We start from the raw sequence: 23,741 nt of genomic DNA, 5'->3' as shown, positions 1-23,741 counted from the left end.
TGGAGGGACAGGCTCTGACCTTCTGATTCCCTAACTCAGCTTCATCCAATTTATCTCGTTCCCAATCTTAGGCCCACCCATTCCATGACTTTGGAGGTATTTCTGCCCTGTTGAAATCCCTATATTTACATCCCCCAGAGGACTATAACTTTGGACCCACACTTGCTACTACACACTAGCTCCTGAGAAATAGACAAACAACAAAGTCTTACAGGAATTGCATTCATCTGCGGGGCTCACCAGTAACAAAACACCACAGAAGCTGGGGCTTAAACAGTGGGGATTTATTGTTTTAATGCTCAAGACTGGAGGCTGAGAACCAAGCGTGGCAGTTGGCTCTGGAGGTCTCTTTCTCTGGCCTGCAGATGCCATCTTCTGTGTGTATCTGTGTCCTGCACTCTTCTTATACGAGATCTACTCTATTGCTCTCATTTAACCTTAGCTGCTTCTTTGAAGACTTCCTATCAAACAGCAGCATTCTGAGGTATTGTGGTCAGGACACAACATTAAGTGGAAGAAACATATTCAGCTCCTCCAGTGAGTCAAGAATCCCCTGATAGCATCTGGGGTTTCTTGGACCCAGGTGGTGGAGAAAGCATAAGGTCTCCACGAGGATGAGGTTGTGTTCACCCTGGCAACAAGAAGCAGGTTCATGAAACATAAACATTGCTGCTGTTTCAGAGCAGCACTATGGAAATTTCATAACCTGTCCCCAGATGGACTACAGGTCTGTGGGTGGGTGTGAGGGGTTAACTGGTAAGAATGGGCCTGAACACTTAGCTGATACCTGAGGAAGTGTGTCTGGTTTCTTCTGCCTTCTGGAATTGCCCATGTCTTATGCTCTCTTGAAGCGTGCACTGTAACAGATTTCTGTGTGTGCAGGAGGCTCTAATGGCCCATCTGAGACCCAGTCTGAGACTCAGAAAATAGCTTTTAGTCTTCCTGAGCCTCAGTGGCCCCGAAGCCTCCTGTGGACTAAGGGTTACCTCCTGCCCTCATGGTTCATGCTCTTCCAGTGTTCCTTGAACATGTCTGCAAGAGGACAGAATAAGAGTCAGAGATTGGGCCTACTTCCTGGGATCTGGGACACCCCCTCACCTGCACATCCTACTTGTTGGTTCCTCTGTTCTTTTCCTGTTAACCATTGTTACTTTGTGCTGGCTTTAAAAGTGTTTTTAGTTGTTTCAGATGTCAACTCTGGGGCCCAAATCCAGAAAAGAGGGGGTACTAAACAGGGAGGGCTCAGTGTGGATGCAGGGCTGATGAGATATGTTCCTGTCTTCTGTACCCTTAGGTCTTGTACAATGTTTTTGAGTCTTTTGTGACACTGGGTGGTGACAAGGTGACTGGCGTGGAATGTGTGAAAGGCATAGGTATGTATCGGGAGGGTTCCTGCCTGGTCTGTTTTAGATATAGTGGTCAAAGAATACAGAGACTTGTCTCCTCTTTAGAACAGAATCCCTGGGACTTCTGCTATCCTGGTGTCTCCTTACCAGCCTGGGTTCCTTTCCCAGAACACCACATAAACACTATTGGATGAAGGTCCTAGGGTGTGTTCTTCAGAGAAAGGATAGGGACAGTCAACCCCAAGTCTCCCTAAACAAGGACAGATAGACAGTGTATAAGGACAAAGGGTTCAGATCTTGCCACTGACCCAAAGTTGTAGAGATGTCAAGGCAATGCTCCCTACCATGGGGTCCTGTCTCCTGTGTACATGGTCTCTGTCCTCTGCCTCCCGCACTAAAATTGAAGACAAGACACTCTCTCCATAGAAAGCAAAGTTGCCTCATTTACTAAATTTTCAGCATTGCTGTGAGCAGTTATCAGGAGCCCTCCATGAGGAATGACTGGCCAACCTGGCCAGTTTCACTCACAGTACCAACCACAAAGGACAATTCATTCCTTTTTCTCACAGTGTCCTTCTTCGTGGTGAGCCTAGGGGGGACTCTGGTGGGTGTTATTTTCGCCTTCCTGCTGTCCCTGGTGACTCGCTTCACCAAGCATGTGCGAATCATCGAGCCTGGCTTCGTCTTTGTCATTTCCTACCTGTCCTATCTGACCTCCGAGATGCTGTCCTTGTCAGCCATCCTGGCGTAAGTCTCCCTCAAGGAATCACCTTCTGCTGTTGGCTGGGTTGGGTAGGTGGCTTTCTAGCTGGTATATGCCAGAGATCCCCTGCACTCAAACATCCTGGCAGAAGGTGCCACTGTGAACAAAGGGGATATTGGGCTCTTTGCCATCATCCTGGTGAAGGGGCTGTGGGAGTGAGTCTGGTCCCTGCCTACTGTCTCTTCTTTGGAGCGTGAATTTCAAGCCCACTGTGTAGCTTCCACATCCATGGCTTTCATAGTTGGGTAGAAATTTATTGTCAGGGGCAAAGAAGTCAATCTAATTTTTGTTTTTTGAGACAGTGTTTCTTTGTGTAGCCTTGGCTGTCCTGGAACTAGCTTTGTAGACCAGTTTGGCCTTAAACTCACAGAGATCTGCCTGCCTCTGCTTCCCAAGTGCTAGGATTAAAGGCGTGTGAGACCACTGCTTGGCTTTATTTTTTTTTTAAAAAAAATAAGAAGTTGATAAATCCTCAGAATTTTCCTTGGCTAGACACATGCCTACTGAGAGGGCAGGGTAGGTGTGTGGGGTGGCTTGTGATTCAAGAATGGTCTGACCAGAAACCCTATTAGAGTCTCTGTTGTCATGCAGCCTCACACTTAGGCAAAAGCTTCGTGACACCCAAGTTGGCTGCAAGCTTCTCCAAAGGCTACTATGACCTGGTTACCAATCAGCTACCAACAGGCCCACAGGCTTGAAGGCTGTTTCTTCATTGAAACTCCACATCTAGTCTTAGAGCATGGGAACAGCTGGGCAGACCCAGCTCAGGGCATTGATTCTCAGGAAAAGCAGTGTGCACACAACACAGGACTGTCCACTTTAGATTACATCTGCAGAGGCCTGTAATGCCACCAAAGGAAGTAGGGACGGCAAGAGCTGGGCCTGGAGACCTCTGGTCTGAGGCATCAGCCTGCCTGAATAGAGGCAGGGAAACCTCACACTGCCCCTTCTCCAGCATCACCTTTTGTGGAATCTGCTGCCAGAAGTACGTGAAGGCCAATATCTCAGAGCAGTCGGCCACCACTGTGCGCTACACCATGAAGATGCTGGCCAGTGGAGCAGAGACCATTATCTTCATGTTCCTGGGTATCTCAGCTGTGGACCCTCTCATTTGGACATGGAACACGGCTTTTGTGTTGTTGACGCTGGTCTTCATTTCTGTCTACCGAGCCATTGGTGAGTGTTGGGGCACTCATGGTAGTGTCTAGGCCCCTTTAGTATAGAGTACAGATTTGAGGGCCCCATGGCAGCTCAGTAATAAATCCAACCATTGATCTCTATAAAGGCCAGTATTTCTCAAGGTGCAGCATGGGGAACAATGAGGCACCAAGGGACAGGATCAAGGAACTGGAAATAGAAGCTGGGGTGAGAGCAGCACTGTTGCCTCTTCCTACAGAGCCCTAGCCAGTCGACCCACTGCCCAGCCTTCACAGTCAGCCAAGGGACAGAGGGTCAAAGGGCTTTAGGGAGCCCTGAGGTGAGGCCTTGGGGAAAGCAGCCACGGAGCTGAGTGACCTCTTCCTACAGGTGTTGTTCTGCAGACCTGGATCCTGAATCGTTACCGCATGGTGCAGCTAGAGACCATTGACCAGGTGGTCATGTCCTATGGTGGCCTGCGTGGGGCAGTGGCCTATGCCTTGGTGGTACTTCTGGACGAGACCAAAGTCAAGGAGAAAAAGCTGTTTGTCAGCACCACTCTCATCGTGGTCTTCTTCACAGTCATCTTTCAGGTGTGACTCCTATTGCCCAGGGCACTGCCTCAGGGTGCCCAAACCTACCTAAGAGCAACTGACCCTATCTCAGCCCTGCAGGTTGAGTGTTCCCATATTTTACACTTTAATTGGTTTTTGTAATTTTAGTAATTAGGAGAATTTTGTAGGTTTTCATGTGGCCCCACAGGGGACATAGCATAATTTGTCCTAAAAGTGTTACTTCCTGGGAAGGACTTAGAACAGACCTAGTTACTTCCTGACTGCTGATTGGTCAGAGAATAATTGGCACCTACTACACTTTGGCATCTGGCTGGTCAAAGTGACAGCTGGAGGTTCTGAGGTCTATATGGACATCCACAGCACAGGGGCTTTATAGGGCAGTGCCCATGGGTTCATGGGTCCCTGGATTGCCTACAGTGGGAGAAGAGATTGAATGTCTGTCTGGCTTGTGCTTAGAGGGCCCTGGGGGCTGGGCGGTGTGGGGATCCTGCCTGGCTCCATTAGCGAGGTTGTCTTTCAGGGCCTGACCATTAAGCCCCTGGTGCAGTGGCTGAAGGTGAAGAGGAGTGAGCAGCACGAGCCGAAGCTCAATGAGAAGCTACACGGCCGGGTAAGGAGAGGGTGGCAGTGTGCAGCCAGGGGAGGCGCAGCCAGGGGAGGCTGAGGGTGAGGATGGATGGCCAATGAAGTTTCTTTCCTCTGAAAGGCTTTTGACCACATCCTCTCAGCCATTGAGGACATCTCTGGACAAATTGGACACAATTATCTCAGAGATAAGTAAGTAGCTTAAGCTGTAACATTCCTTCTTCTACCAGTGACCACTCGAACCTGTGGGTCCTACACATGCAGACAGGGCCACTAAAACACTGGAAGTCATGTCAGTTGTGCTACCAGAACTTAAGGCCCACAAGACGCAATTTCTGGAGGACCTCTCCATTCAAAAGAGCCAGAGACAAACTGAGTTGTAGGCTGGTCCTGAAGTATATATGTTGGGGACAAGAACGAACAGAGGACAACCCACGGACATCTTGTCAGGTGTCTTCCATTCCCAGGTTAAGGGCTTAAATGTGAACTAGACTCCTGGGTGCGAGCAGGTAAAAAACAAAGTTAATATTAACTGAGAGAACAGAGCAACCACCAGTCCAGGGGCCTGAATCTTATTCCTGATGATTGTCCCAGTCATAGAGACACCCTTTAACTGACCAGTTAATGTTAAACTTAAATAATGTAGGAATTAAAAACCAGGAAAATAAATCACTTCCCTATTTCATTAATAGAGGAAAGGTGTGTTCATCTATATCTAAAATTATCTTGTTCATGAAACAGAAATCATTTATATTTTACAACATAAAGTGGTACTTAGAAGTATATGACAAAGCATTTAATTCACCCTTGTTAATACCTGTTTTGAGATAATTACCTAGAGTCCATTTGAGGTTACAGAGCTAACTTGAATATTGCAAGGAACTGGAACTGTGGCTGCTGGTGTCTTAATATTAGTCCTGTCCCCACAGCACCTGGGAGGTCAGGTGGTCACTTGGAAATGGCATATGGTTCCACTGCCAGCCACTGTCAGTGGGAGAAAGCAAAGGGTGAGACCAGAGGTGGCCAACCTTTCACTTTAAAATTCTCTTTCAGGTTGTTACAATAAATAAAAACCAGGAGAAAAAAAAGACTGATCCTATATTGTGCCTATCTCTGGCAGACATTTACCTGTTCTGACCTTGCTCTTGTTCCTGTGAAGCAGGCAGCCCCAGACTCCCAGTGCTGATGTGATATTTTGTCCCCTAGGTGGTCCAATTTTGATAGGAAGTTCCTCAGCAAAGTCCTCATGAGAAGATCAGCTCAAAAATCTCGAGATCGGATTCTGAATGTTTTCCATGAGCTGAATTTGAAGGATGCCATTAGCTACGTGGCTGAGGTACGTGAATATCCTGTGTCCCTCTGATAAGTTGAGGGCTATAGTAAGGCAATACATGTGGTCTAGGGCACGGGCAGAGGGCAGTGGTGAGTGACCCTTGCGCTCTATGCCTGGATGACTCACTGCAAAAGCTCATGTGAGGCCTGGAGTTGGACTCTGGGAATAGGGCATATCAGAGTTTCCTGTCACTCAGGAATCAGAGGACTGGCACAGTGACTGTCTAGATACTGTGGTTCTGGTAGAATTGAGCATGGTAACCATGATAGAGGAGTCTGAATGCCTGTATTTTCCCTGAAGAGAAGGGAAAAGGTTGGGAAATAGAGAATATGGGCCCAGGTCTTCTACCTATTCACACATATTTGTTGTACTCAGCAACAAGTTGGTAGATACTTCCTACTGGCTGACAACCTTAAGGAGCAAGCAGCCTTACATGAGCATACACAAATGCATACACATGGCTTATACATGCACACCCAAATATACAGGAATGCTCACATATGCATGCATGAACATATACATACCCAGGTACGTGTGCCCTCATACATACATACATGTTTACTTATGAACACATGTGTATTTATATATATATAAAACACAGACACACATGTACACATTCATATGAACTGCTCCAATGACACACCTGTGACTATCTTGTGGCCAGTGCATTCTTGACCCACCCATCCCTATCTGGGCCCCTTAGCACCCTTTATATATAGACACAGGTTCAACCAGGCACCCTATGACCTCATGGCTGTTACCACTCAAGTAATATTGTGGTGTTCAATCTGAGATGCCTCCTCTCTTGGGCAGAACTGGGTGCCCCTGGCACCACATCATGGATGGAGGATAGGAGTGAAAGTGGGGGGGGAGGTCCCTGGCAGTCACTGTCTCTGCCTCTGAGAGGCTCTTAGCTCTGACTTCACACTGGTCAGGACCCTAAGCCTCACTCCTGTCCCTACTGCACCAGCCAGGATGTCTGAGCTTTGTGACATCTTTTTCATCACTGTTGGGAGAGATGGCTCCAAGTCCTGCACGGTTGCTTTGTCTATATCATCCCTTCCCCACCCCTTGATTCTTGTCTCCCACCCTTGAACAGGAACCCCACCGCCATTTCAGCTCTGTCTCTGCCCTAAGGGTCACCTGACTTCTTTCCTGATATCCCCTTGAGATGGGGAGTGCCTGGTATCAGTGATGATATGGGAGAGACCACTGCCCACACCTGAGGAGGATGAATTACAAAAAAAATAAAGAATACAAACAACAATGGGTTTGGAATAAAATGACCAAAAAGCCCCAGCCCATATCAGTGATACGCCACATACCTTGGAGTAGGCAGTCCAAGCCAAGTTCCAAGGATAGCCACAACAATCCCACCCTCTTTGAAGGGCTCCAAGAGAGAACCTCACAAACTGTAAAATACAATGATGTGTTGACATGATTAAGGGAGGAACACACCTGATAGGCCATCACCCTTCTAACCCTGGCACAAGCTGTCCCCCAGGGACTCTACCTGAGGCCATAGTTTACTGTTGTCTGTGAAATCTCAGGAGCCTCTCACTTTGCTGATTCAGCCCCTAGCTAGGAAACAGCTTCTCTATCCTCCAGTAATTCTGCTTGCTGCCAGCTCTTTTCTATGTGGTTTTGATTTTCATTCAAACTAAGGCCTGTGGGTTGGTGGCTGTGGTGGGGACAAAAACTATCTCTCGCCAATCTTTAAGTGGGGGTAGTATATCCTAGACTTGCCAGTGTCCTTTAAGAGATTCTTTTCCGCCGGGTGGTGGTGGCGCACGCCTTTAATCCCAGCACTTGGGAGGCAGAGACAGGTGGATCTCTGTGAGTTTGAGACCAGCCTGGTCTACAAGAGCTAGTTCCAGGACAGGCTCCGTAGCTACAGAGAAACCCTGTCTCGAAAAACCTAAAAAGAGAGAGAGAGAGAGAGAGAGAGAGAGAGAGAGAGAGAGAGAGAGAGAGAGAGAGAGAGAGAGAGATTCTTTTCCTACCTACTATTCTGTCTGCTCAACTCTTAGCTCTGCTCGTCTCAAGTGATGCTCTGGTGGCCTCTACAAGGATCTAATCCCAGCTCATACTCTGTATCTTGGCCCTTGCTGAGCTGTGAGGATGGACAGGGTCCACCACTGGGCTCCATCTCTACCTCCCAGAGCTGACAGGCTCTTGTGCTTGTTCTCAGGATCTTTTGACTTCTCTATGGCAGGTGATGCCTAAGGCTCATCCCTGAGTACTAAGGAGTCTATGTCCTCCTTATAGGGAGAGCGCCGTGGGTCCCTGGCCTTCATCCGCTCCCCGAGTATGGACAATATGGTCAACGTGGACTTCAGCACACCCCGCCCATCTACTGTGGAGGCATCTGTCTCCTATCTCTTGTATGTGACCAATTCAAAAACTTCCCTGGGAAAGGGTACTCTTTAAAAGCACCTCTCTCCTGACTCTTAAGCCTACTAGCTCCTTCTGCAGGTCCTAAGGCAACTAAGTCAGGAGAGTGTGAGTGGACCAGAGTAGGAGAAGGGTACAGAAAGATGCCTGCATCCCCATCTGTGGAAGCACACCTTTACTCAGCAGTCAGCGGGACTGTGTGGTATACTTATATTAGGGGAAGGGCAGGAAAGGATAGCAACAGATGCCTGACCTGGTCCAGCATTTCATACCCTCTTACTGTGGGCAGCTGATGGCCAGTTGTTATGATGGTGGCTGTTCTAGATTTCCAGTGCTTAGGAGAGACTGTGGACCTCAGCACTCATAGTTGGGCTGTGGAGGGGGACTGGTGGCAGTGGAGTTCATTCAACAGAAGTGTAGATGGCATCCTGGGAGACCATCTGAGCAGTACAGAAAGGGACTTCCAGGTATCTAGGCAGGGCAGGAGACCTCTGTGTAATTATCCTCCTGGCTCAATGTTGGTCCATGCAGGAGGGAGAATGTCAGCGCTGTGTGCCTGGATATGCAGTCCTTGGAGCAGAGGCGGAGGAGCATCCGTGACACTGAGGACATGGTCACTCACCACACACTGCAGCAGTACCTGTACAAGCCTCGACAGGAGGTGGGTACTAGGGGATAAGACACCCAGAGCCCCCCCACCCCCCGGAGTAAGCCTTTGCCGTCCCTTCTGTGCTGTGTCTGGTGGAACCTAACCACACACCTACAGGAATGTCTGCCTCTTTCTCAGACAAGGGCTCTTCATGGCTGAGCTGGAGGCTTTGTGACCCCACCTGGGCCATACAGGCCCAGCTGACTGTCCCTTGCTCCCACAGTACAAGCATCTCTATAGCCGGCATAAGCTAACACCCAACGAGGATGAGAAACAGGACAAGGAAATCTTTCACAGAACCATGAAGAAGCGCATGGAGTCCTTTAAGTCAGCTAAGCTAGGCATCAACCAGAACAAGAAGGCAGCCAAGCTGTACAAGAGGGAGCGTGCACAGAAGCGGGTGAGGAAAGGTGGGGTCAGTGGTTGTTGGGTGGGCTTCTAAATACTGGGAAGGGTCAGGGAACCCTGTGGTTCTGCTGCCAGGAAGAGGCCCTTGGGGTCTCAGACAGAAGATGAAATGTCAGCAAGTTGGGGAACTGGGTGTTTGTACCTTTGTAAGAGCTCATACCTGTCCACAGAGGAATAGCAGCATTCCTAATGGGAAGCTGCCTACGGAGAACCTGGCACACAACTTCATCATCAAGGAGAAAGGTATGACCTGCTTCTCTGCACGTGCTTGATTCAGAAGGGACTTCTGCCCCGGCTGGTGGCTGTACCCAGGGATTCTGACCCTGGGCCTCCACACATTCCTTGTTTTGGGGGTGGTGGTGCCACTAGGCCATTAGTGCTCTTCTCTGCCCTTCCTGTTGCTGTACCATAGAGAAGCACTCCTCCTATGGGATGGAGAGACAGCTTAGTGGTTAAGAGTGGTTGCTGCTCTTCCAGAGGACCCAAGTTCAGATCCTAGCACCCACATAAGGCAGCTTAAGCAACCTGTGACTCCAACTTCAGGGAATCTAATGCCTTCTTCTGGCCACCGTGGGCACTGAACACACACACACACACACACACACACACACACACACACACACATCTTCTTTAAAAGATAGAGGACTTTCTCCATTCTTTTCATCGTAGGCCTTGAGGTTCCAGCCCCTCCTGTCCAACAGACCTTCCCAAAGACCAAATATGGTTGGGGTCACAAAATGGAGCACCATAAGAGTGACTCAGGTCTTTACACAGCTGACCCCAGCCACTTGGACACTGGGCTGGTTAGGTTCTGTGGAAAACTGTGTGTGTTGGGGGGGGGGAGGTGGTGGTGGGGATTATCACCAGCCATAAAGAACTCGAGTCATCCCTACCCATTTTTTTTTTCCTCTGCTATCCAGATTTAGAACTTTCAGAGCCCGAGGAGACCACCAACTATGAAGAGATCACTGGGGGCATTGAGTTTCTGGCCAATGTCACCAAGGATGTAACCTCTGAATCTGGGGCAGGTGAGATAGGAGGGGCTGGTGGAAGAGATGTCCCTGCTGCCCCAAGTGAGCCATTGAAGGAGGAACCAAAGGCCTGGGGGGGGGCACTTACTGTAGGTCTTGGAAGTGTCACCTCCTCCATTTAGATTTCGCCCCAGAGCAGACAGCAAGTATATTACCAGGTCTGAGAGAGGAGAGATGTTGCCATCTTGTCTGGGTCGTATGGGGTCTCAAAGGTAGAGGAAAGGTGTGGGCATGAGGGTTAAGTGTCTAGGTCTGAAGGTGGTAGCCACAAGAGCTGATGTAGTCACAGTATAGAGCCCATCCCTCAGCCTCCTTCTGCCCTGGGGGGAACTTCTTAGAGGTTGACCAACTGCCCTTTCTCTTAGGAATTGATAATCCCGTGTTCTCCCCTGACGAGGACCTGGACCCAAGCATCCTATCTAGGGTGCCGCCCTGGCTGTCCCCTGGGGAGACCGTGGTGCCCTCTCAGAGGGCCCGTTTCCAGATTCCCAACTCTCCCAGCAACTTCCGCCGTCTGACACCATTCCGCCTCAGCAACAAATCAGTGGATTCCTTCCTGCTGGCCGATGGCCCCGAGGACCAGCTCCATCCCGCTTCCCCTGAGTCCACACACATGTAACTGGCTTCTTCCTCTAACACCTGCTTTCTTCCCAGCTATTGCTTTCCGGACTCTTTAGTGGACCCGCACTTTTTCAGACTTTCCAGCAGCTCTCTTCACACTGTGGACCTTGTCTTGGTCATCTGTCCAGCTGTGTATTTCTGTATTAGGAGACTGGTGGACAACTTCCATTTGAGCCTGCTTCTCTAGCTAATGTGTAGTAGACAGAAACATTTGAGGCCGGGTATGATGGTATATATCTATAACCCCAACATTTACAAAAGACAGGTAGGAGGACTAAGGGTTTGAGGTCAGCCTGGGCAACACAGAAGTATCCTGTGGTCAGGTCTCATGTTCATTTCAGATGAAAGTGCTTCTTTTTTTTTTTTTTTTTGGTTTTGTTTCTGGTCTGGTGGACATTTGTCAGTCTAGTGGAAACGAAATGAAACACACAATTGTAAATATTGGAAATTCTGGTCAGCATTCCTGGCAAGGCCTGGCATTACTACACACACACACACACACACACACACACACACACACACACACACATATGACTCTTTCCTAAGAGAATCCAATTTTGAAATGATGTATCAGGGTCAGGAACTCTGCATGGCCCTAGTGCTCTTCCACCTGCTCCTTGCTTCTGTCTCTGGCCTTATCCCCGCCTTCCCCAATCCTTTTTGAGACAGGGTTTCCTTGTGTAGCCCTGGCTCTCCTAGAACTAGCTTTGTAGACCAGGCAGTCCTGGAACTCAGAAATATGCCTGCCTCTGCCTCCCAAGTGCTGGGATTAAAGGCCTGACTTTCTCCTCATTCTCAAACCCTACCGATTTGAAGCAGAGCCTTGTGCTCCTGGAAGCTTGTGATAGGTTTCTGGGGTAGAGGAGTAGTACCGGGGGGGGGGGGGGGTATGATACTGATGTTCCTATAGAGGGGGCAGCTATCAAGGGCAGAGTTTGCAAGTGTCGGAAGATATCTGGATTGATCTAGATCTGCTGGCTGCGTGGTGCACAGGTGTACAGCTGCCTAGGAAGGTTCACTGACACTCGCTGGAACTCCCTGCAACTCTGCAATAGTGTACAGCAGAAAATGCCCTCACATTTGGTGTGGAAGGTTAAGGGTCCCTCCTTGCACTTGAGCAGGTACCTGGTTTGGGGAAAGCCACAGAGGAACAGCAAAATCAGGGGGAAGGGAATCCTGGGCTGAGTACAGGTTTCTGTAGGTCACTGTTCCTCTGGACTGAGAGCCACTCACACCCTGTCTTCCCGCAGGTGACACAGGCTCTGACACACCGCTTACCGGAAGCTTGTATCCGCATTGGCCATCCGCAGCTGCTCAGCAGCCCTTGCTCCCTTCACGGCTCGCTAGCCCACGTGCCCCGAGTCCCGTCCCACCTGAACGCGTATCGCCCGGTACTTTCGCCTCTGGTGAACCTGGGCCGGAGCCAGAGCACCGGGCCCTGCCCAGTGCGCACGCTCGGTCTGCGGCTGCGCGCCGCGTTCACAGCCGGCGCTCCTTCCAGAGGCCTCGCCCTCGCCGCCGCCCAGCTCTCCTCAAGCTCGCCTCTCTTCCGGGCTCTACTGAACTGCCTCCACAAGCTCTGGAGCAAGAAGAGACGCCTTTGTGATCGCTGCCTGGCCTGCGGCCAGCTCCAAGAATCTCCTTCAGTGGCCCCTCCCCAACCAGCCAGGGTTTCTTAGGGTCCACTGCTCTCTGGGAGTCTTATGCCTGGTCTGGCCCTAGGAAGAATCTTTTCACCCTCCGGGCATTCCCAGGATATACACTGCCTCCGCCGTTTTCTTGCCCTGGTTCAGTCCTTACTGCTCCGAGGTGCTGCACACCCAGTTCCCCAACACCCCCACACCCACATACCAAGAGAGCACTTGTTAAGTATTTACCACTCTTACTCAAAGAGGAGGAAGACCCCTGAGAGGCCTGTGGTGGACCTTTTATCACTCTCTAGTACAAAGGTCTTACAAATTAATATTTGTGGAAGTTGCACCGCCAAGCTCAGACTCATCCTAAAAGGGCAGCAGCTTCCTGTGCATTTCCAGGGATACATACCTCTGAGGCCCTTTAGACCCCCTTCCAAGATCTCCAGACTGTTCAGCCACCTTGTAGGATCAACTGAAGAAATATTTGTTCCAATTTTGGCTCCTCTAGCTCAAGGGATTTTCCCTGTTGGGTCCCTCCCAGCCTGGGCCTTGCCCACACAAACAAGGTGTCTTGCCTGAGCTGTCCCTAAGGTGGGAATACTGCAGATGGCCAGGCTGGTTGGGCTGGGGACTAGAGGAGGTCCACAGGAAATCTCTGGCTTCATCTACTGAGGGCAGGGAGACCTGGGGACATAGAAGGGCTCTGCATCACCTAGAAGGGGGGCATGGTCACCTTTCCTCAGAAGTCCAGTCTTGTCTTGGACTTGACTGAGTTTTGCTTCCAGCCCACTGGAAATTTGGCCTGCACCACAGGATCTCACTTGAAGGAGGCTGAGATGAGGCTAATGGTGGATTTAGGGACCTCCTGGAGACTTCTGAAACAAACCACTCAGCTCTCTGCTCAGGAAACTAAATACTGTGTCTCAGGAACAAGGTTGACAGTTACATTCACAGGAGTCCCAAGAAGGTCCGTCAGTTTGTATTAATGCTGCAGTTGAATCATGGATAGGAAGAGTGGACAATTTCCTATTCACAAATCAATGAATACACAGTAAATTTGCACAACGTACTGCATTCTACTTCAGGGTATCATTCCCCAAATGAACCTGTCTGTCGGCACACTGTTGACTGGCTAGCTCAGGGTATCATTCCCTAAATGAACCTGTCTGTCGGTACACTGTTCACTGGCTAGCTCAAGCTCAGCCATTAGATGCTCACAATCTGGTTTTCACAGCTTCTCCCTTGAAGAATTTTGACCATTTCTGAAATGAAGTCCAGCCACTGTAAAGTGAATGCTGTGGTCGGTAATCCCATCAGACGCTCTGGAGCGGCCACTGGAGTACCACCTAGGTAGGCTGTGCCTGGCTACTGTACCAGAGGTGTTCCCAGAGGCACCTATCGATCCCTGCTTTGCAGATACGTTTCTCATGCCTGCCTGTGCCAGGCATTGCCTTAACCCACCACCTGATTTGTTGGACATGGAGTCTAATTCCCACTGCAGAATTAGAAGCCAAGTCTGACTAGACAGTGCCTCAGGGGCTGTCACCTTGCAACAGATATCCAGATACCAAAGCTAGCAACCAGGTGATAAATCTTTCTACACTCTGCCCCTGTGTTTTAGCTGACAGGCTACGTTCTTTGAGTTTGTGAACTACACCTGGGCATAGCCACATGGAACCAGAATTTTGACAGGAAAGCCTCATTCGCAAAAACCCATTTCCTGTGCTTAGATGACACGGTAGCTACATTTCATAGTTGAGGACCCCTCCCCCCTTGTCAATGTTGTACAATAGAATGTAAAATCCTATGAATGTATTTCCTTAGGAAAACTGTTGTAAAAGTTTTTTTTTATTAGGAGAGAATATTTATTTAATACTGAACTTTGACCTACTTTGTGGTACTACAAAGTCCACATCTGTATTTTCTTTAAAATAATTTTGTTACAGTGTTCAATATACTATGTATTACTGATCTTTTTGTGAAAGAAAATTTAAAGATTTCATCAAAACTAGAAATATATTTTGAGAGGATAAAACTGTGTATTAATCAAGTTGAACTTTAATTCTGATCACAGAATAATGTGCCTTAAAATGCCCCTCCGATGCATTGGGCAGCATCTGTACAGGGAACAACATCAAAACTGTAGTGACTGCTTATCTAAGTCTATTAAAAATATTTCAAGGCATTTTGGGTGCAAACTTTGTTTATAAATGAAAAATCATATCCAAGATAATTTAGGAACAGTTTGTTATGCATTAAAATTCAGATGGACAGATGGTGTTTTGGGGGTCATCCTATTAGGGGTGGGAAGCTGTTGGATACATTGATGGAAAGCCTCCAATTTAGCATCTCTCAGATATAAAATAGACCAGAGATGATTGATACACACCCACCATGGCTAAAAAGTTGGTTGAGGTGCTAGAGACACCAAAGTGGGTGAGTAGGAAGGAATGGTGAGAAAGGGCACCAAATCTGGTGGGTTGAGACCAGACAGTACAAGGCAGAGATGTGTGGTGGAGTCTGTTAAACATCGTCTATAGTTCTACAACACATCTTTATTTTCATTTAAAAACATTATTTAAAAAATTGCATACAGAATCCCCAGATATTGGCTATATACAAGAGGAGCCTTAACTGTTAAGTAATATATGATATACTGGGTAAACTAGCAAAGAGTACAGATTGGGTAGCTCATAAAGTCTGTTTCATACTGTAGAGGCAGACATCTGAAGGCCAGGGGTCAGGAAAGTCTTGGCTTTAAGGGCTGCTGGCATTGCCACTCAAGTATGCACACTATTCTCATGCGACGTCTTAAAACCTTGATACACATCACACTTGCAATGATTCTACTTTCCACCCAAGTCTGATTCAAGATTCTAAGGTTAAGACCTTAATTTTTCTTTTTAGGGGTCACAAGTCATTCCATTAAAGTATGAAAGGAAGTGAGCCAAGTTAGCTCTGCTTGTTCAGCTTTTCTTGCACTCTAGTTTAAAGGCCTGCTGAGGGGCCTGATTCCAGCAGCTTGCACCCAAGTGCCAAGGACGCCTACCAACCCTTTCCTTCTTTAGAGGATCCTCACCCAGCAAATGAACTGTGTATCAACAGATAAGAGGGAAGGAGGATAGCGGGTAACTGCTTCTCCATTTCACTGGTGACCCATCATGACCTGGGACATCTACTCATTCTGGATAAATAAAAAAAAAATAAATAAATGTGGTGGTTTGAATAAGAATGGCCTACATAGGCTCAAATATTTGAATTGTTAGTCACCAGGGAGTACAACTATTTGAAGGGATTAGGAGGTGTGGCGTTGTTGGAGGAAGTGTCTCATGGGGTGGGGGTGGACTTTGTCAAGCCCAGAGTCTCTCTTTCTGAATACAGATCAGGATATAGCTTCAGCTACTGAGAGCACCTGACTGCATACTGCTATGCTTCCTGTCATAATGGGCCAAACCTCTGAAACTGTAAGCAAGCCCCCATTTAAATGGTTTGTAAGAGCTGCCTTGATCGTGGTGCCTCTTCACAGCAAAAGAATCAATAACTAAGACAGCCAACAATCAAGGGACTTTGCTAATTTGGAAGACATCCTTCCATAGGGTAACAGCTCATTGAGGATGAAACTAATACCTGGTGAGTGTTCTCTCTAAAAACACTTCCCTGACTGGCAGATGGCAGCCCTACATCTTGTTCAGTAAGCAGACATTATAAACGTTCATATATGTAGCCACAATCTACTCACTGGTACAGCCTATCCAATCCTGTACATAGAGGTCCCACCTCTCTCTGGTGTCATGACGGACACTATCTACCCACTGGGACATAGCGTGCTACCACCCCTTGACTTCTAGCTCCCTAGCCTGTCTCCATGATCCTAATACCCACTGCTCAAGAACAGGATTTCCTCTGTTCTCTGTTGACCTCCAGGGCCAGAGAGACAAATGGGCTTCACCACATAGACATTCCGTGGTCATCTTAACGCCTACCCAGACACTCACTCGGCGGCAGCAGCCTGCAGTGAGAAATCTGTCACTACAAGGGTCACTGCTATTGATCAATACTTCTCAGTGCACAATTAATGAGCACTCCCCAGTTGTCATTCACATTGAACACATGGTTGAGCAGCCCCTGTATCAACATATACTAGCCAGATGCTCTAGGAAATCCATGTCTCTCCTGAATTCCAGAGGAATTTTTACTTAGTTCCACATAGAAAAAAAAGGTTACTTGTGAATTTTTGATACCTTGTAAGAATGAAATAAAAGCAGAATATTAACACTATCATCAAGAGTAGAAAGAAAATATAGTATTAGGTGATCATGTGGTATAGGGCTCAGCAGATAGACAGGCTCCACCAGGCTTTCCACCATCTATGTAAATGGAGAGCTGCGGACAAGGGAACCCAGGGACTCTGGATCACAAATAAGCATGCAATATAGATCTTTTTTTTGTTTGTTTATTTTTTGTTTTTCGAGACAGGGTTTCTCTGTAGCTGTAGAGCATGACATAAAACTAGTTCTTGTAGACCAGGCTGGCCTTGAACTCATAGAGATCCTCCTACCTCTGCCTCCCAAGTGCTGGGATTAAAGGCATGCACCACCACTGCCCGGCTATCCTAACACATATTTTAAATACTTGTTTTCATATATACTTTGACCCAAAATTTTTACTTATGACAATTCTCATCCTCTTTGTATAACTGACCCAGATTGCACTCAGCCCATATGAGGTCGTGCTCACCTGGGTGGGGCTCACTGGTTCAGCAGGTGAAGTTTTTGTTTTGTTTTTCCCCTGCCAAGAGGACTGAGCAGCTGGTCTAGAGACAGACAGAAAAGCAGAAAGGCCAAGGTAGACCTTGGTCCCAGAGACTGCTCAGGACTATCCACAGTCAGCTGAGATCTGATGACCTGTAGCTTCTGGACATGGCAGTATCACAACCAGTCAGAACAACTAAGAATGAGAAGCTCTCTTGCTTTCCTGCCCTTTAATCAAGTGGCAGAGGTTCAAAGTGTGTTACCTAAGCAGGGCAAGACCTCAGCAGGAAAGGACAAGTGATGTTCACTACTCATCTTTTCACAATGACGTAAGTGACCAAGAGGGTTTTACAGTAGAGAACAGTATGACAACTCAGAAGATAGGCACGTGAAACTGACATTATATGGAGCAGCCAGAGAAGGACTTTTGTTTTAATAAATTTGCTTCTTAGGGTGGCAACATGAAGCCCCACAGTGAAGACACACGAGACAGTGGAGGACAGGGCTACTTAAGGAGTTTTGCCACATTTAGACTTGGCACAACAATCTCCTTGAAGATGGGTACATAGTTGGGGTTTGCTTGCATGGGGCCCTGCTCCAGTGTTTCCATGATAGTCTGTTTCATGTCCCGGCTGGCATCTCCTCGCACTGCCAACAATGCACCAATGTGGTCGTCTCTGTGGGGAGAAATCAGCATGAGCTTCCATCTTCTCTCAGTTCCCTTAGTCCCACAGGTGACACCCACAGGGTAGGGTACCGACAGCCACAAAGGGCATCTCTTCTTTTATAGAATGAGATACCCTAAATGTCATCTTAATTTTCCTCTGCAAAATGCAAAGCACTTTTTAAATTCTGCTCTTCTAACTACTGGTGTCAAGACTGTCTGGCCTGGGAAGGGCAGCTCTGGAGGGCTTAGGACTCTAGTTCTTCTAAGAGTGGCAATGAGACAACTTAGCCATGCTCACCCTTAGAGAAAATGGCAGGTTCCTGGAATGGAGGTCACAAAGGCAGGGCCTGGGGCCTGAAGCCAATACAGCACATAGAGGGACACGGAGCAGATACCCATTCCCTCAGCCTGATACTGAGTACACATATATTCAAGGAAGTCCTGGCCACATATGATATGTCAGCTTCCTTCTTTAGATCACCTTTCAGACCACTTCAGTGATCACAACCTTCTCACTCTACTCAACACAGATGCAATACTCAGTCCTTCCTGTGGTGGTTGGAGAGAAAATGGCCTCATAGGGAGGGCACTATTAGGGGGTATGGCCTTGTTGGAGGAAATGTGTCACTTTGTGGGCGGTCTTTGAGGTCTCCTATGCTCAAGCTACACCGTCCAGTGAGAGTTGCTTCTGCTGCCTGTGGATCAAGATGTAGAATTCTCAGCTCCTCCATGACTGTCTGCATGCCACCAATCCCTACCATGATAATGGACTAAACCTCTGAAACTGTAAACTAGTCCCAATTACATGTTTTCCTTTTAATAAGAATTGTGGTCATGGCGTCTCTTCTTAGCGACACTTCCCTATCTTGTACAGTTAGGCTTGCCTTCTGACCACCACCCACTCAGGCACAGAAGCTTGGCTATAAGGTAGGTGTACAAACCCCAGCCAGATTCTGCTAACATCAGGGAGGGCTGGTCGAAGGCTGCACAGATGACACCTTGGTGCAGCCACACCACCACAGTTCCAACAACCTTTCTCTTCACATGCAGTTGGGATGCAAGTACTGTCTAACTCCTGATGCTCACAGCTCATCTTCCTAAGGGTAGTAGGCATAGCCTGTTGTACTACTCAGCCTTTACCTGATGTCTGGATATTTGCTGACCAGAGTTGAGACTTCTAGGTAAAGCAGAGAAGGGTCTGTGAGCTTAATAACCTCTGCCACTGCAACAATTGTATCACAGTGTCCATCCGCATCTTCATCAAATCCCTGGAAAACAGCAGCAGCGTGAGGGACAGTACTAAACTCAGTCTTCTGCAGCAGTCTCAACTTTATCTTGACATCTCCAAACTCCCTTTCAGGCTGGGCACCTTGCTCTTTCATGTGAACACCCAAGATTCTTTCTAAGCAGGGATTGGGGCCACTCTCATGAGGTGATTTGGTTAGTCACTACTTGGTCTCTAGCCGGGAAAAGGGCCTAGTGGAGTAGTATCTAGTCACAGCCACTTGGGACAAGGAGTTAGGTTATGAGGTTATTAAGTTAGGAGTTAGGCAACCAGAATCTTAGGCGAGGGCAGAAGGACAGGAAGAGATGAATTACTATGAAGTCACATGGACGGCCGTAAAGTGTCAGTTCCTCTGGAAATGTATCATTTGTGACCTGGGCAGGCTGTGGACAAGACCTTCCTCTTGACAGACACAACTAACCACTGGTTTCTGATGTTGCTGGACCCCATAAACAGTCCAGGCACAGAAATTAAAAGCTACTGGACAACAAAACTCTGACACCTGACACCCACCATCCTGGAGCTTAGCCCATGGTGCCAATTACTCACAGATGCCAGCTTCCGGAACAGGAAGCGGAGCTGTTCAGCCTCTCTGACCATCTTCTCAGCACCCTCCTTGCGTTCTTCAGCACTTCGAAAGGAGATACGCTTCTGCATGACAGCCCGCAGGTATTCTACCACCACACGCCTGTGTGCCTCAGCCGTCATCCTCTATAAAGAAACATGTAGTTGCAGATTCCACAGTGCTAACACACACAGATGTTCTCACCAAGCCTAAAATGACCTGCAAACAGGTCGGTGCACATTCTTCCTACCCAACAACTTAGCTGGATTGTTTTCTTTTTCTCTGTTGAGACATGATTTAGCTATACAGTCCAGGCTAGCCTCAAAACTCACAATAATCCTCCTGTCTCAGCCTCCAGAGTACCACATCTGCCATATATTTGGTAGAATTTTAAAGTAAGTATATTAAGCGAATTAAGCATACCTGGATTTCACCAAAACATCTTGGACTCTCCTGGCTGCACAGGAGTGGCTAGGTGGTTAGGCCAACTGTCAGAACAGCACGTGCATAGGTGTTTTGGGGTATTTGTACACTGTGTGAAGATATATTGCTGTGATTGATTTAACAAAGGGCTCAACAGCCAATAGTGGGGCAGGCTTTCTAGGGACAGAGAGGACTCTGGGAAGAAGGCAGGCAGAGAAGCCAGCCAGATGCAGACTGAGTTAGGCACACAGAATGGTATAGAGGTAAAAGCCACACGGTAGAATATAGATTAATAAAAGTATGTGTTAACTTAAGTTGTAAGAGCTAGTTAGGAACAAGCTTAAGCTATAGGCCGAGCTTTCATAATTAATAAGAAGTTTCCATGCCATTATTTGGGAGCTGGCTGATGGGACAGAGACAGATACACAGGAACAAGAAAGGACTCATACATGGCCTGTGCAATCTTGATGTTTACTTTCCATCTAAAAATCAAACAGATTTAAGTCCTTGGGAGAACTTGTTTCCAGCATCATTATTCTAGGGGCACCATATCATGTACAAATGGGCTGCAGTGACCCTCATTATCAGAAACACCAGGCCAGCACTTACCTGACGTGTGCCCTAGCCTCAGGGTTAACTCCTTTAGATGCTCTAACTCTGCCTGTCCCTGAAGCTCTCAACTCAACACAATGGAACTGAGGAACTAATTGCCTGAGTCAAACAAACTTTGGCCTCATGGACTGACAGGCTGGCTTAGCAGGAGGAGTTTAGCTCAGATGGAGCCCAAACAGTATTAACTCATCCACAGGCAGCCTAAGATTAGTGGAAAAGCAAAACAACGACCTGTACCCTCTGCTAAAACAAAACAACTATAGGCCAAATATCTATGAATCTTCAGGAAAGACTCAATGAGAAAAGAAACCTCTGTCTGGAGTACTACAAAGCAAAGGAAAAGTCTAGAACCAACATGGGTAGAAGTATAGGGAAGAAGCTTGTTGAAGAGCTCAGACTCCCTACATGGAAGTAATGGAGCCTTCCTGAAGGAGATACTTAAGTCAGTCAGCTTCCTTACTTGTACAAGCACGGATATCATGGTTGATAGCTGTAGTTTCTGCCCTGGAATCTGCTCCCTGTGAGTGGGGTGGGCTATTGTCCCTTATCCAAAATGGAGAGTCACACACAACCATTAGGCCCACAGGCCTGCTGTCACATTGGGGAAGAGCCCCACAAGTCTCCAAGAAGAAAAAGGAACATATATCATTAACTAAATCAAGCTGCAAGGAGGCTGAGACTGGAGTTAAGAAATGCCTGTGAAGTGCATATAATTTCCCCAGATAATAGCCTCCTTCCTTAAGACCCAAATGGTGTAGGAGGTCCTTCTGTTTGTGTGTTGCTTTCATTGGTTAATGAATACAGAAACTGCCTTGGCCTTTTGATAGGGCAGAATTTAGGTAGTTGGGGAAAACAGAACTGAATGCTGGGAGGAAGAAAGAAAGCAGAGTCACAGAGAGACACCACGATCCTCTGCCTGAGACGGATGCTGGCTAGAATCTCTCCCAGTAAGCCACTGCCACATGGCCATATATAGATTAATAGAAATGGGTTAAACCAAGATGTGAGTGTTAGCCAATAAGAGGCTAGAGCAGATGGGCCAAGCAGTGTTTTAATTAATACAATTTCTGTGTGGTTATTTCGGGGCTAAGCTAGCCGGGCATCTGGGACAAACAAGTGGGCCACTCCCTGCAATACCCAAAGACTTCGGACCACTGTCAGACACTCCTATGTTCCTCAAAAAAAAAAAAAAAATTCCAGTCTTCACCCACACCTCACCTTCTTTAGATCACATAAACATTGGCATATTGTTATAAGCAGACAGCTATTTTGACACTTAATTATAAATCAGACGGGAGGTAGGCTCCAGTGTACCACAACCCATTTGTTTACCTTTTTATATGGCTTTTTAATTTTGGCAAAGTCATTGAAATAGTCTTCTACAGTGACACAGATGATGTCCACAGCGTTTGACCCTAACAGCCACTTCTTTGTCATCAGTTCATTCAGATGTTGCTGAAAGGCACAAAGTGATCATGTAAATCTTCATCTGGCACAATGCCCAGGATCACCCCTACCTGAGAGTGCACACTCCCTGGTGTCACAGAGATTTTCTGAAGTGGCAGTGATATACTCAGGTTAAAAAAAAAAATCTACTTTTACATAATCTGCAATTTTCTACTTTAAATTTATGAGATTTGTATTTAGATACAAGCTTTGTAAAAAGCATCACAAACAACAGGTTAGATATGCAAATATTGGCTTTTACTTTTAATAGCAATATATTATATGGATATGTCATAATTTACCCAAAGTCTCTGATATACATTTATATATTTTTCACACTTTGTGATTGCAAATAATGTTGTAGTGAATTTGTATTTTGCAGGTGGAATTCCTTTAGGTAGAATTCTGATTCAAAAAGTATGCAAATTAAAACTCTATAATATAAGTATATATTATAAGTGTATCCAAACTGCCCTTTGAAAACTGCAGAGTCAGCTCTACTGAGCAGTGTGTGTTTCAATCCCCAGCTACAAGGTAAGCAACAGCTCACACTAAGTCTCAATCTGTGTTTCTTTGGTAACAGCAGATAGATGTCTGGCTCATGTTTAGATGCTGGTCATTCTTTTTCTGTGCAGAGGTCATTGTACCCTTTGTCTATTTGTGTATTATGTCTTTTTTTTTTAAAAAAAAATAATCCTAAAGACAAACATCTCTTCTTTTCTCAACTGGTGTATGCGTGCCCTACAAAGAGGTCAGAGGACATTGGCTGTCCTGTCCTGTCACTCTCCACTCTATTTCCTTGAGACATGGTGTCTCACTGAACCTAGAGCTCACCATTTTGTCTACACTGGCTGGCCAGAAAGTCCCAGTTGTCCTCCTATCTCTGCTCCTCATAGCTTTATGGTTAAAGGCATTCATAGTCATACTCATGAGTACTGGGGATCTGAATTCAATGAGGCATGATTAAAAAATTCCTTTGCAGCAAGACCCACAAATGGCCATTGTTTTATGTTTTAATATATGCTGATTCCTGCTAAGGCATTTAAATATGCTGCTATCTGTGTTCCAAAGTGGCCCTATTTATGGTGCATTATGCTTTTGATATAAATAAAAATTGTTTTGCTGATGATTTCTTTTTTTTTCTTTTTTTTATTGAGAAAAGGAAAAAAAAAACAAGTTTCCACCTCCTCCCAGCCTCCCATTTCCCTCCCTTTCCTCCCACCCTTCTCCCCCTCCTCCCACCCTTCTCCCCCTCCTCCCACTCCTCTCCCCCTCCCTCTCCAGTCCAAAGAGCAGTCAGGGTTCCCTGCCCTGTGGTAAGTCCTAGGTCCTCCCCCCTCCGTCCATATCTAGGAAGGTGAACATCCAAACTGGCTAGGCTCCCACAAAGCCAGCACATTGCGTAGGATCAAAACCCTGTGCCATTGTCCTTGGCTTCTCATCAGCCCTCATTGTTCGCCATGTTCAGAGAGTCTAGTTTTAACCCATGCTTTTTCATTCACAGTCCAGCTGGCCT

The 23,741-nt window shown here is 47.1% G+C and overlaps 2 protein-coding genes across 5 annotated transcripts in view; one reads left to right on the top strand and one right to left on the bottom strand.

The window, feature by feature from the left end:
- Positions 1-12,231, top strand: part of Slc9a3 (solute carrier family 9 member A3) — a 46,865-nt gene extending 34,634 nt beyond the window's left edge. Inside the window, exons 4-17 of one of the 2 annotated variants that reach the window (XM_075975687.1) lie at positions 1,295-1,373; positions 1,916-2,093; positions 3,065-3,285; positions 3,637-3,839; positions 4,342-4,431; positions 4,528-4,598; positions 5,613-5,742; positions 8,008-8,123; positions 8,665-8,794; positions 9,006-9,182; positions 9,361-9,433; positions 10,111-10,218; positions 10,587-10,836; positions 12,093-12,231. In XM_075975687.1, the coding sequence (XP_075831802.1) occupies positions 1,295-1,373; positions 1,916-2,093; positions 3,065-3,285; positions 3,637-3,839; positions 4,342-4,431; positions 4,528-4,598; positions 5,613-5,742; positions 8,008-8,123; positions 8,665-8,794; positions 9,006-9,182; positions 9,361-9,433; positions 10,111-10,218; positions 10,587-10,836; positions 12,093-12,096 (1,830 nt within the window). In that variant the 3' untranslated portion in view covers positions 12,097-12,231. Of the gene's footprint in view, positions 1-1,294; positions 1,374-1,915; positions 2,094-3,064; positions 3,286-3,636; positions 3,840-4,341; positions 4,432-4,527; positions 4,599-5,612; positions 5,743-8,007; positions 8,124-8,664; positions 8,795-9,005; positions 9,183-9,360; positions 9,434-10,110; positions 10,219-10,586; positions 10,841-12,092 lie in introns of those variants that run through there. The other variant, XM_075975688.1, reaches the window with a different exon arrangement.
- A 2,780-nt stretch (positions 12,232-15,011) lies between these two features.
- Positions 15,012-23,741, bottom strand: part of Exoc3 (exocyst complex component 3) — a 32,114-nt gene continuing 23,384 nt past the window's right edge. For 2 of the 3 annotated variants that reach the window (XM_075975690.1, XM_075975692.1), the window contains exons 10-13: positions 22,112-22,234; positions 19,729-19,890; positions 19,035-19,162; positions 15,012-17,904 (exon numbers count right to left, since the gene is read on the bottom strand). In XM_075975690.1, coding sequence (XP_075831805.1) covers positions 17,733-17,904; positions 19,035-19,162; positions 19,729-19,890; positions 22,112-22,234 — 585 coding nt within the window. In that variant the 3' untranslated portion in view covers positions 15,012-17,732. The remainder of the gene's footprint in view (positions 17,905-19,034; positions 19,163-19,728; positions 19,891-22,111; positions 22,235-23,741) is intronic. The other variant, XM_075975691.1, reaches the window with a different exon arrangement.

This window comes from Microtus pennsylvanicus, chromosome 6, assembly GCF_037038515.1.
Source record: "Microtus pennsylvanicus isolate mMicPen1 chromosome 6, mMicPen1.hap1, whole genome shotgun sequence".
Taxonomy (NCBI): domain Eukaryota; kingdom Metazoa; phylum Chordata; class Mammalia; order Rodentia; family Cricetidae; genus Microtus; species Microtus pennsylvanicus.
This window is presented reverse-complemented; position numbering and strand designations above follow the sequence as displayed.